This window comes from Argentina silus (assembly GCF_951799395.1).
Source record: "Argentina silus genome assembly, chromosome: 15".
Lineage (NCBI taxonomy): Eukaryota > Metazoa > Chordata > Actinopteri > Argentiniformes > Argentinidae > Argentina > Argentina silus.
In genome coordinates this window covers 9,936,591-9,950,114 of record NC_139669.1, presented here as the reverse complement: position 1 = coordinate 9,950,114, position 13,524 = coordinate 9,936,591, and the positions used below count along the sequence as shown (strand labels likewise).

The following is a 13,524-nucleotide window of genomic DNA, read 5'->3' as shown; positions in this document are numbered from 1 at the left end:
CGCACGCACGCACACACACACACACACACACACTTACACACAGACATGCACACACACACACACACACACACACACACACACACACACACACACACACACACACACGCCCTGAACACCTGTACAGGTACCTTGGATCACTCTTCCCATTGAACTACTGCAATCCTCTGTTTCTATGGAAACAATATACAAAGACAGGCAGTGGATGACATGAATGACTGATGTGAGTTTGTTGGAGTGACTCATCAAAACCCATGCCCATGACCTCCTGTCCAAGGACAGGACACCATCCTGTTGCACCTGTGATAAATGTCCCCGTGAAACAACAACCACATGTGGATCCTACTCATGTAAACATACACCTTTACACAGGAGTGATTCATATTGCATGATGACAGAATCATATCACAGTTCAAACAGGGAGATCCCAAATAAGATTAAAGAAAGTAAAAGGAAGGAGATTGGTCTATAAAAATGAGGAGTCTGTATAAGAAAGGCTACAAAAACTCAACTGGACCTCCGGCTTCAGCATACAGCAAAAGGCACCACAATATTATTCTATTATCTAACTCGTGAAAAAATTGGCACGTAATATTCTCTTCTTTTTTTCTCTCATAATGCAGTAAATCAAAAACTTTACATATAAATATTTTTCCCCTATAAAAAAAGTCTTTGCTGTTAGCTAGTAGACAATTTTTGCTGAAATGAAAATAAATATTTCATTTGTTTAGAATATCTGTCTGTTATACAAAATAAAAATATTTCTCCTAGGTGCAGGTCACTAGTCCACTGTTGTCTGTAGGTGGGATTGGGGTGGAGGGGATAGGGGGTGTGTGTGTGTGTGGGGCGGGGGGTAGGGGTTCTTAAAGGGGTGCGTTGTCTGGTTTGGAGCGTGACTGGGAGCCTCTGCTCTGTCCATTGCTGCGCGTGCTGGGTCGGCTCAGGCCGCGGTGAGTCCGTGTGTCGGCGCCAGACGAGGAGCGGTACCCGGGGCATGCCTCTACGTTCATATTCTGCATACTGAGGAAGGGCGTGCTCTCCCCATGACCCTCCTCTTCCTCATCCTCCTCCTCCTCCTCCTCTGATTGACTAAAGCTCTGGGAGCTGTAGTTCCGTAGGCCCATTGCACGCTGGGAGATGTGTCCGTTGAGGCGGTTCCGGCGCGGCCGGCGGCGGCTCTTTATTGGCTCGCGGGAGGAGACGTACTCCTGGGTGGTCTCGTACGCTTCGTCGTCAGGGAGACGGTAAGGGCTGGACGGGAGGCTCCCTGTGCTCTCCGCCAGGTAGGGTCGCCGCGGACGACGGGGCTGCCGGTACAGCTGTCCATCCTGCAGGGGAAGACAGGATGTATATTGTATGTATGTAGACAGGATGTATCTTGTAGGAATATTTGTTGTCTGGTTATTATTGTTGTTTCATTGTTGTTGTTTACCCTGATTGCACTACAATAAGGGTCTATTGTAACCAAAATTCGGAACAGGATGACCATAAGCTGGTCTCTTGTTAAATCAGATACAGGTGTGAAATAAATTATCCTAATTGCAACTAAGATTCCCCTTGCGACTAGAGCATCAATTAGTATACACCTGGGGCTCATCTCCTTATTAAATAATCCTTTTGCTCCCAAACATTTGCCAGCGACATGCCCCCTCCAGTGGATCCTCTAACAGGTCTGACGTTAAACCTGCTTTTCAACCAGACTAAACGGGCCCTTCATAATATTTGGAGAAAATCCTGTATCCATTTTCGCAACTATTTAATCTAATACAAATTATAATTCAAGATGATCATGATAATGATTTACGATTCCATTTTTATTTTCTCAGTCATTGGAAATAAAAACAGTATTGAAAATCAACCCACGTTCTCCGTTGCCCATAACTTTGGCCTTGGCCTACTTCATTGCGGTGAATTGTCCTCATTTATGGAGTTGTAGGGCAATAGCCTACGTTATATCATGTAGCTGTCAATTTGTGAATTAAATCTGATATCTGACAACCACTTTGTGTCATATAGCCTCAGCTGCTGAGAGGGATTGGAATGAGGAATGGTATCAAACATGTGATACCATTCCTCATTCCATTCCATGCATTACAATGAGCCCATCCTCCAATTTCTACCTCCACCAGCCTCCACTGGCTTCATCATATTTTCTACTTCCTCACAGTACTGTTGACTGGACTTGAGTGTCCTGGGTGTCAATCAATCAAATCCATCAAAATATTTAGGGCCACTTGCAACCAAACGATCGGACTTGCCGATGAGTTGAGTTTGGTTAGTTAATCCAGGGAGGCAAAGTGTCTGTTGTAGCTCAAGAATCTCAAAGTAGCTACTTGAAAATTATGTCATATCAGAATATTATACCTTCATTTTTTTCTGTCTAACCAAGGAGGTCTGACAGATCTATGGATCCATGTATTTTTGTCTCTCAGCAGATTGCAGTGTGTGTGTGTGTGTGTGTGTGTGTGTGTGTGTGTGCATACAGTACATGTGTGAGTGTGTATTTGTGTGTATGGGTGTGCATACATTACGTGAGTGAGTGAGTGTGTGTGTGTGTGTGTGTGTGTGTGTGTGTGTGTGTGTGTGTGTGTGTGTGTGTGTGTGTGTGTGTGCGCTTACAGTACGTGAGTGAGTGTGTGTGTGTATGTGAGAGAGAGTGTGCTGAGTGAGTGTGTGTGTGTGTGTGTGTGTGTGTGTATGTGCATACAGTACATGTGTGAGTGTGTATTTGTGTGTATGTGTGTGTGTGTGTGTGTGTGTGTGTGTATATACAGTACATGAGTGAGTGAGTGAGTGAGTGTGTGTGTGTGTGTGTGTGTGTGTGTGTGTGTGTGTGTATGTGAGAGAGAGTGTGCATGTGCATACAGTACATGCGTGAGTGTGAGGGCACCTGTGGGCAGCGCAGCAGGGGCTGGTCATCCTCGCGGTGGTAAGTGGCGGGGGCGGGCGGTAGGGAGAGGGCGTGGCCCGTGTTGGGGGTGGTGATGTGGAAGGTGGGCACCTGGGGGGGCAGCGGGGGGTAGTGGAACTCCACTGGAGACAGGCGGGCTGGCGTGGTCAACGCTGACACGTACCTGTGGGCACACACACACACACACACACACACACACACACACACACACACACACACACACACACACACATAAGCAAAAAAGCAAACACACAGAGAAACCACATTTGATCAGGTTCTGTTTGTGTTCCTTACAGTAGATGTGTATATCTGTATATGTGTACCTGGTGGGGATTGAACCAGGCACCTCTTGCATGGATGCCACAGACATTCAGTAAACCATTATACCAAGGGCTTAGAAGTTGCAAGCAGGCCTACCTCATCACAGAGGGTGGTTCCAAATCACCTACACCAGGTACATTTGGAACCAGTCACCTATTAGCAGTAATCCAATAAGTGACTCTTGATCATGCTACCATAATGATAAGATTTAAACCAAGTAATGTAAGCTAAACAGGTGACACCCAAACAGGTGACACCCAAGCTTAATGTCTCCCTGAACCCTTGTCTGTACATACCCCATACAACCTCAGCCCCTACAGACATAAAGATGTGTGTGTGTCTGTGTGTGTGTGTGTCTGAGTGACAGAGAGAGACAGAGACAGAGACACAGAGAGAGAGAGAGAGAGAGAGAGAGAGAGAGAGAGAGAGAGAGAGAGAGAGAGAGAGAGAGAGAGAGAGATGTCCCCCCTACTGTACCTGTCACTGTGTGGTGAGTCTCTCAGAGAGTCATAGGAGTCTCCGTACTGCAGACTGTGGCCTGTCTCAGAGCAGCCCCAGTGGGCAGCGCGCCGTGCCCGTGCCTCCATACACGCCGGGCTGCTGCATTTACTGGTGCCCACTGACGAGGACAGAGCCCCCGACTGGCAGTCTGAGTTCATGCTCTCCGTCCGCTCCATGCTCCACGTTCTCTCTTCGTGTCTACAGGGAGGGGGAGTGGGAGAGAGGGTGGGAGGGAGAGGGGGAAAGAGGGAGAGAAGGAGGTACGGAGAGGCAGAAAGGGAGAAAGGGATTGAGGGAGAGGGAGAGGGAGAGAGGGAGCAATAAAGAGGGTTCGGTGAAATGTCTAAATCCCATATATGATGTTACATTTTTCATTTTTGTGTGTAAATACAGTGTGCGTGTGTGTGTGTGTGTGTGTGTGTGTGTGTGTGTGTGTTTGTGTGTCTGTGTGTGCATGCGTGTGCGTGTGCGTCTGTGTGAGTGAGAGTGTTTGCGTGTGTAACCACCATACCTGGAGGCGTGCGAGGCTGTGGAGGAGTGGTGGGACCTGGTGGACATTCTGCTGCCTGCGTAGTTGCCTGCTCCTTCGACTCCATGACGTACCACACACTCTGTGGTCGGAACATTCTTAGATATGTACTGTAAAGGAGAGAGAGACAGGCCGGGTGAGAGAGATCTGTGGTGTTGATAATTGATAACCGGTTACGAGAATTTGTTCTAAATTACCTCTGGCTAAGTAAAGGTTCAATATACTACGGCAATGTTTCAATAGCCTAGCCAGGGATGTGCACAGACTTATTGAAGGGCAGGTCCTTTTTCCCCAAATAGGGCACAACACACATTAGTGTTTTTATGGTAATATGGCACTGCACTTTTTGTGGTTTTACACTTATTGGCTTATGGGTGTGTATTGTCTAGTGTCGATTGTACTTTATATTTTCTGTCTGGATTTACATGTGCTCATTTTAATGCATAATGAATGGAATGAGGAATGGTATCAAACATGTGTGTTACAATTTGTTACAATGAGCCCTCCGATTTCTACCTCCACCAGCCTCTACTCTCTCGACTCTATTGTGAGGCTGCTGCAGTGACTCACGTCCACCATGGGGATTTCCTCTGGGCCAGGTCCTGGGTGGTTGGGCCCATTAGCCAGCATGCGGTTGGGCTGCTCCACACATTGGTTCTGGTTCAGATGGCTGTTCATCTTCTTCCTCTGCTTCCTGTACACACGCATGCACACACACACACACACACAAAAGGAATGTTATGTTGGATAGTAATTCGAGATATGTTTATCAGCTGTCAGGCTTCAAAAATGTATGTGCAGACACCCTCACATGCATGTACGTATGCACACACGCACACAAACTCACACACGCACATGCACACACACCGGACACACACACACACATACTTGGTTTTGCAGTATGCCACCACACAGACGATGCCCACTACCAGCAGTGCCACGCAGATGCCCGTGATGGTCAGCACCCGCCGCTGGTACAGCTCCTCTGCCTCTGTGAACAAACAACACACACACACACACACACACACACACACACACACACACATACACAGACACACACAAACACACGTATGAGCGCTACTCCACTTAAAGCTACCACACACCAACTCAAGCCCTCCTCTGTCCCCCCATACTCTGCCATACTAGAACTGAGCTTCGTCAAAGTTACCAACCCCACTACCCCATCACTCCTACTACCTGGAAAGAATTGTAGTCGTCCTTAACATTGACAAAAACAAACTCTAACCGTTGGTACCACTTAGTTTTAGATGAACAATTGGCCAGTCACGAAACAGGCTACTGTTTCAGGGCAATAGCCTACTATATTGTTCATATCCATATCATGCTGAAAGACACTAGGCATCAAAAGACACTAGGCATCAACCTTAGTGTACATGTTATACTATTGGGTTGATCTGTACCCTTCCAGTTCTTTCCCTACATGCATAAATCAATGTATCACAATGTCCATGTATGATGTATGTCAGAGGAGTCCTAGGGATCTCAACAACATGCCTGTATGATGGAATCAAAAAGATGAGAATCATAAGAAAAAAAGCTTTTTTTAAAGAGCATAAACATCACAATGGGTTTGGGGATATTCATAAGACTCACCATTAGCCAAATTCATCTGATAGACGTCTAAATGAAGGTTCTATATATATGTACAGGTATAACCCCATCCTCATAAGATAACATCGCTTTTAACATAGATGCTAATTTGTTATTTTGCTTTAGCAAGGTTTTATCAGTGAGGTTTCTCTCGTTGGAGTATATAGCGTGACTAGACTGTTATGGTAAAGCTTTGTGAATACCTCCCTTGCAGGTGTTCGGATGGCATTTTCCAGTCCAAATAAGCCAATGAGACAGCTCGTTGTGGCTGAACATTCTTTGTCAGCAGATAAGGCACAATGACAGAGGGAAAAACAAACAGAACATGGGGGGAGAGGAAGGAACGAAAGAAAGGACAAAAAAGAGGATGGAGGACGAGGAGGAGGAGGAGGTGGGGAAACAGCCAGACAGTGGGGGAAGGGGGCTGGGGCTAAGGGCTGGGGGGGGGGGGGGGGGGGGTTAGAGTGGGTGGCGGGGGTGAGGGGGATGGGGGTGGGATTAGTGTTAAAGAGTAGTGAGGGGCCTGTCAAGTCTTCCAGAGCCTTAGCCTGGCATTGTATGTGTGTCACGGATGTCTGATAGGGAACGGGCGAGAGTGTCTGGCTGTGTCTCACCGTTACAATAGAGCGACCAGCACTCAGCCACTATCTCTCTTACAGGAGCCTCTTTTAGAACCGCCAATCAAGGGTCTGCAAGACCTAAGACAGCTGGTTGGCTGTTCCTATGGTAGCTTTTCCTATGGGTGAGTGTAATTGGCTACACAATGACACGATACAGTATGTATGTATGTAAACGATATGGAATCATTCTAACATGGCTTCAACAGCAGAGGTTTCTGTCCAGTTTGTGTCACTGTCACTGTCTAACGAATATCAGCCAAATGAATGACTCCTACATCGTGTCTGAATTGTCTTTCTTTCTCTCATCTGCGTTTATTTTGCTTTGCTCCCTCTCTATATATAATAGCAGTGCTGAGTGCTGTGTGTTCAAAGATATCGCTTTTGTGGCGAAGAGAAGAGGCTAGAATGCATGCAGAAGGAGTATATGTCTTTGGACCAGGTTAGTGGGCAAGTGACAGATCAAAAGATTGAGTTATTGATATTAAGGAGATGGCATAATAATGTGTGACTGTGAGAGGATCTTGGCAACCTTAAAAAACGTAATACATCAAAATGAATAATAGTTTCATACCCATAAATTCAATTCCAAGATGCTCTGCCAACGCAGAAAGTTGACACAATGAAAAGAAAGGGAAAAACAGGTTTCAGATAGTGATCGTTCACATTGGAACATTATACTGAACCATATCATGTTAGTTAGATAGTACTAATATGGAAATCTCTCTATAGATGACATCATCGTGATGGGCAAGTGTCACGTCCAGTAACAGACAGACAACGCAGACAGCCGCAGCTCTGTGACCCCCAGAAACGAAAAGAAAAAAAAAGAAAAGAGAGAAATTAACAAGAAAGAGAGAGAGGGGAGGCAGGCAGGGAGGCATGCAGAGACAAGAGACAAAGACAAAGACAGCCACTTCACTTACTGCCATATTTACTAGACCTCATTTCTGGGATAAACGATTTTTGGACAAAAGAAGAAAAAAAAAAGAAAAAAAAGAAAGAAAAAAAAGAAAAGATAAAAAAGCAGTGTGTTACTTTCCAACATAAAAACACAGTATCGTTGATGGGGTTGGCACAGAAATGGGAGCGGCTTTGTGGGTCGACAGATAAACGACCATTTCTAATTGCGTCGATTTTGGATCTAATTAAATCACTGTCACACTATCAACTTCTATCGTTCTATCTAGTATCTAACATCTCTCGTCTGAAATTTAGATCAAATATGATCACTGGGCTCCCTATCCTGTAAGTCATTACTGCTCACCTTCACTTGTAATAGAGAAAGGGGGGCCTTACAGTGACACGTTCTATCAAGCCTGATTCACACTACAGAGCCCAACCATGCTGGGCTGGCCACCAGGGTGTGAAAAGTCCTTCACTGATATTTTCATACAGGTTACAAGTAGGCGTAACCAACTGTATCTATGGCCATATTGTGCTTTAAGGTTTCCATTGGCTACAGTCTAATCTTATCCAATTAGAAATGTTGGCTGTGACGAATCATCAGGGGCCTGCTTTTGATCGAACCAGCTCAATAGGCCCTATTGTTTGCGTCACAAAAAAACAAAACATTCATACAGACACAGGCTATCTAAGCATGGTGAACAGGACACTAATGGGGCAAACCAAACTAAGCAGTTCATGATTATAACATGATTATAACATATCGGATCTGGTGTCCAGAAGAAACATTATGAAAATGGATTATCAAAATAATAACGCGGTATTCGGCGGAATTAGAGGCACTCTGCGCCTCGTCGGATTGCTCATGTCCTGGCATCAAACGTTGCATCAAGCCGACCAAGCTTCATACATCAGCTGCACCCTATACTGATGTTGGGACACATTTTCTACAGCATACTGTCTATAGCATAGGATTAGGGGGGGCATGCATACAAATCTATGTGTTATGAACTCTTTTCTCTGTTTCTCTACATGCACCTCTGTCTGTTAACAGGGGGGGAGACGTCTACTGGTTCAGTCCCTCTATGCAAGGCCTGCTCCAGGGACAGGAGACGAGTGTGACATAGGAGGGTGACAGTAAGGGATGGACACAGTAAGGGATGGACACATAGGCATGCATGCACACAGAAACACACACGCATGCGCGCGCACCAACACACCCACATGCGCGCACACGCACACACACACGCACGCATACGCGCACACACACACACACACACACGCACACACACACACACACACACAGGTCCCCCTCCGGCACGGCATGCAGTGTCCCAATGAGGAGACAGACGGGAGGAGATGAACATACTGTAGAAACCGGCCATGACGGAGTTTTGACAGCGATCACCTGTATAGTCATTTGGACACCTGATGGGGGGGAAACAAGCCACAGAGGGAGGGAGGGAGGGAGGGAGGGAAGAAGGGAAGGAGGGAGGGAGGGAGGGAGGGAAAGGAGGGGTGAGGGAGGGAGGGTGGAAGGGAAGGAGGGAGGGAGAAGGGAGAGAGGATGGAGGGAAGCAGGGAGGGAGGGAGGAAGGTAAGGAGGGAGGGAGGATGGGAGGGAACGAGGGAGGGGGGAGGAGGGAAGGATAGAGGGGAAAGAACAGGGGAGGAAGGATAGGAGGGTGCATATAAGGGGAGGGGGAGAGAAAGAAAAGAGAGGGAGGGAGGTAGGGAGGGAGGGAAGGAGGGAGGGGGGAGGGAGAGACACAAGAGAGCAGAGAGAACATGGAATTAGAAACAGAGCACAACCTACAGTATGTGACAGAGGCACAGAGAGATAGATGACACCGATGCTGTGACATCATCGCTGTGACATCATCACTATGACCTTGTCGCAGTCAGCAGGCCATGTGACAGCTGGGGGATGACCTGCGGGAGGAGGAGGAGGAGGAGGAGCTACAAGCATCAAAAGAAACAACCCCCGACTCCACCCCCAGACTAAACTCTTTGCCGGGTTAATTTCCACCAATGTGCTAGTACAGCTTGGGCATGAATACCGGTAATAATAACCTCAAAGGCTTTAGCCGACAAGTACCCTTAGCTGAGAAATCTTGAGATACACCTATGAGAGGGAGGGTGGATGATGTGGGGAACACAGTAGGGTCAACCCACAGCACTGCAAGACGTTCATATCCTTCATATCCACATTGTAACTACATAGTAATAACTACACTACGTCAGTAATAACTACAGCGTCAATACCACTATAAATACTGAACAACAATGAAAATGTGGTTTTCGATATCCAGGCAGCATAATGCACTCTAAAACCTCTAAATGAACTGACGTTCTAAAACAACTTTTAGCTCAATCTTTGAGGGTCAGCGTAGTCAGATCGTGCATGAAACTGTACAGATATCTTTTTTCACTCTCAAACCAAAGAGACAACTTCACTGTGCATTTTGAATCAATTAAAGCAAAAACCCCTCCCTTCGGAAGAGCCTACTCAGCAATTTCCCATGGAGTTATAAATAGAGCGAGAGCAGAGAGAGAGAGAGAGAGAGAGAGAGAGAGAGAGAGAGAGAGAGAGAGAAAGAGAGAGATAGAGGGAGAGAGGAAGGGAGTGGATGGGAGAGACTAGAGGCAGCAGGCCCATGCCAACAGAGCCCTTCTCTCCCCCCCCCCCCCTCTCCCTCTCCCTCTCTATTTCACTCTGTCCCCCCCTCTCTCTTTTGGCCCTGAGATCCAGCTGAGGGAGGAAGAACAGCAACCGTCTTCTACACAAGTGGTCATCCCTCCCTCCGTCTCATTCTCTTGTTTGTTCTGTCTATCCAATATCTCCTAAGGGGTTGAATGCTGCTATTCTTTAGCCTAGCATGCTATACAGTACAATAGCCTGGCAATGGGTCAATTCTAACCATTCAGTGCAGACCTGAGCCACATGCTCCAAAGAGACAATAGACAATAGAAAGACGACTCAGCATAACTCAGAACGTCCCCCGGCACAAAAGTCTTCGACTTGAATAAAGAACAGGAGACAGTATACAGTATGTCTCCTAAAACCCCTAATTCACCAGCGACATGACAGGATACACCACCCTGGACTGGCTGACACCGGTCTCCCACAGTCTGACAGAGCGTTCAGTAATAGGAGAAGGTGTCAGCCAGCTCCCCACACGAGCCCAGAGGGTCGTCCTGCTCATCTTTTATTCGCATGTCTGTCTCAGTCAGATGTGGGAACAAGGCATCAATAGGGGTGTTGTACCGGGACTGGTCTCTGACGTGTTGCCTCCCACAAATGACATATGCTCCTCGATAAGCGCCTGCTCAGCAATTGGGAGGGACGTGCACGTGCATGAAATTTGGCTGTCGTTATTCCTGAGCCTCCTCCTCTGATTCCTCCATGCCATTCTAAACCCCACCCCTACCCTAACTCGTGATTTGTTGGGACAGTCTCTGTCTGTAGAAGACCGTCCCCAGGAGATTTGCATTTGCATTGTCTGGTACGGATGGCTCGAGACTGTGTCTGGATTGTCTGTGATGCTTGTTATTCACCTGGGTGAAAAGCTCTTTGCCCTCACAGTACCAGCAAACTCAGCAGCCCTGCAACAATTCTAGAAGTTTGGGTGATTTTATAGATAGTAGATAGTAGACTTTAGATATTTTTGCAAGATCGTTTTGTTATATATCTTGCTAAAGCGTGACTCAAAGTCCGTAGTACTGACATGATCTGACTTCAGAGTCTAGGGAGGCCCTGTGACGTTGTCGGCACGGTGAGTTGATAATGAAGGGTCTGTGCCCTACGCTGATTGGTGTAACCCCTGTATCTTTTATCTTGTATCTTTTTTAATTGAACGAACCATGATGTATATTTGTTTTAAAAACCGGCCCATCACTTTTCACTCCAATGAAAGGAGCGGGTTTGCAAATACAAAGTATGTGAGAACCAATCAATGCGCTTGCTCAGAAGCTGGCTCAAATATGGGCCGCTAACATGGGAGTTAGGAAAGGTGGGTTCCTTGACCATTGTGTGCAGCGCTCGCTTTGCCACATTGGCCTAGCTTAAGCTATGCTGCTTGTTATAGTCATGTAAGATTGTTATAGTCATGTAAGACTGTTATAGTCATGTATGATTGTTATAGTCATGTATGATTGTTATAGTCATGTATGATTGTTATAGTCATGTAGGTTGGTGAGAAAACACACTAATCTTTTATCTTGTCTGCGGGGGGGGGGGCCTAAACACGTGTACATTCCACCTTCTCAAACACATCGTGGGGAATTCAAAGTCATCCATTGTCCAGCATGCAGCGATTCTAGCGACAGTCACATCCTTTCTCTGTTTGTAACAAATGATCCAAACGAGAGAATCACAACATCCCCTGAGAAGGAGCTGCAGATATGTCAGAGAGAGCAGGAGAGAGAAGGAGAGGGAGAAAGAGAAGAGGAAAGAGATAAAGACATTCGGATAACAAGAAGCGGACAGACTAGAGATATAGGGGGATGGATAGAAGTGTAAGTAGAGGGGACGACGAAAAGAGAGGTGAGAGGACTTTCATCAAGAACATAGTTACACTGAATCACTGAAGTTCAAAGGTCATTGACATCAGGCGTTCTATTGTCAAACCAAATACTCAACAACAGGGTTACATGATGACACCACAGTCTGAGGCATGGAAAGGGGTTTTACTGGGCAGTCGAGGTTGAACAGTGTAGAACACAGGGTAAACACACAGCAACACTGAAGCCGCACAGGGGGAGAGCAGGAGGGAGAGGCCACTCACTTACTTGCATGAGAGCTGGTTTATACCGTGTATGAAGTAACAGTCGCCACCGTTGACGCAGTACGCCTTCTCTGTCTCGTTGCAGCGCCGCGCGTGGCTCGACCCCGGAGACAGAGTGGTGGTCACTAAGGAAGCGAGGGAGAGAGGAGAGGTCACTATGGAAGAGAGGGAGAGAGAGAGAGAGAGTGGTGGTCACTATGTAAAAGAGGGAGTGACTATAAGACCATTGAGACATACGGTGGATTCAAAATGGGCCCCTAGCCAATAGCTCCTACCCCGCAGCCACTCCTGTGTAAAGGAAAGGATTGGTTGAGTGAAAGCAAGATAGTAATCGCTCCAACTTACAACTTCATTACTGATAGGAAAGATGGATACAAATGTTTTCATATTGCCTATATCCAATCTGTTTAGATTTGCATACGTGGTTAGGGGGTAGTAGCTAGGTGGTAGGGTCTAGGAGGTAGTAGCTAGGGGGTAGGGTCTAGGAGGACGTAGCTAGGGGGTAGGGTCTAGGAGGTAGTAGCTAGGGGGTAGGTCTAGGGGATAGGGTCTAGGGGGTAGGGTCTAGGGGGTAGGGTCTAGGAGGTAGTAGCTAGAGGGTATGGTCTAGGAGGTAGTAGCTAGGGGGTAGGGTCTAGGGGGTAGGGTCTAGGAGGAAGTAGCTAGGGGGTATGGCCTAGGAGGTAGTAGCTAGGGGGTAGGGTCTAAGGAAAAGTAGCTACAGGGTAGGGTCTAGGAAGTAGTAGGTAGGGGGTAGGGTCTAGGAGGTAGTAGGTAGGGGGTAGGGTCTAGGGGCTGATTTAGAATTGAGCACCCATAGACTGTCCTACTGGTGATGATGGACTCACGGCTCTGCACACTGATACTGCTCGTAGAGTTCTCCTGGCCCAATGTGTTCTCAACCACACATGTGTAGTTCCCAGAATCCTCCAGCCTGACTCGGCTGATCTGGACCTTGGAGTTTTTCCTTCAAGAGAGAGAGAAACAGAGGGGGAGAGAGAGAGAGAAAGAGAGAGAAAGATGGAAAAGAAAAATACAGAAGGACAGATAGAGGAAGAAGGATGGAAAGATATATATATATATATATATAGAGAGAGAGAGAGAGGGAGAAAGAAAGAGGAGGGAAGGAGGTAGAGAACTTCATATTGTATTGAGAGATTTTGGACTTGTTTGTTTACGACGTGAATGTTGAATGGTGAATGGTGAATGGTTCTTGATAAACAACTGTCCTTATATTTGAGACATCTTGTTGTTTTTAAAGTGTCTGATGCTTGAGATGAGTAGTAGCACTCAGAGACTCACTTGTTAGTCTTGATTTTGAGGTCTTTGCCCCTCTGGAGCTCT

At 46.7% G+C, this 13,524-nt stretch overlaps 1 protein-coding gene across 1 annotated transcript in view; it reads right to left on the bottom strand.

Annotated features, from left to right (window-relative positions):
* Positions 1-860: 860 nt before the first annotated feature.
* The window catches only part of nrg2b (neuregulin 2b), a gene marked incomplete at both ends in the record, with an annotated part of 20,905 nt that continues 8,241 nt past the window's right edge, over positions 861-13,524 (bottom strand). Inside the window, 11 exons of the mRNA XM_083685945.1 lie at positions 861-1,325; positions 2,888-3,071; positions 3,707-3,928; positions 4,242-4,369; positions 4,830-4,953; positions 5,148-5,250; positions 7,062-7,085; positions 8,763-8,821; positions 12,185-12,305; positions 13,011-13,147; positions 13,483-13,524. The exon at positions 13,483-13,524 is cut by the window's right edge and continues 121 nt beyond it. Coding sequence (XP_083542071.1) covers positions 861-1,325; positions 2,888-3,071; positions 3,707-3,928; positions 4,242-4,369; positions 4,830-4,953; positions 5,148-5,250; positions 7,062-7,085; positions 8,763-8,821; positions 12,185-12,305; positions 13,011-13,147; positions 13,483-13,524 — 1,609 coding nt within the window. The remainder of the gene's footprint in view (positions 1,326-2,887; positions 3,072-3,706; positions 3,929-4,241; positions 4,370-4,829; positions 4,954-5,147; positions 5,251-7,061; positions 7,086-8,762; positions 8,822-12,184; positions 12,306-13,010; positions 13,148-13,482) is intronic.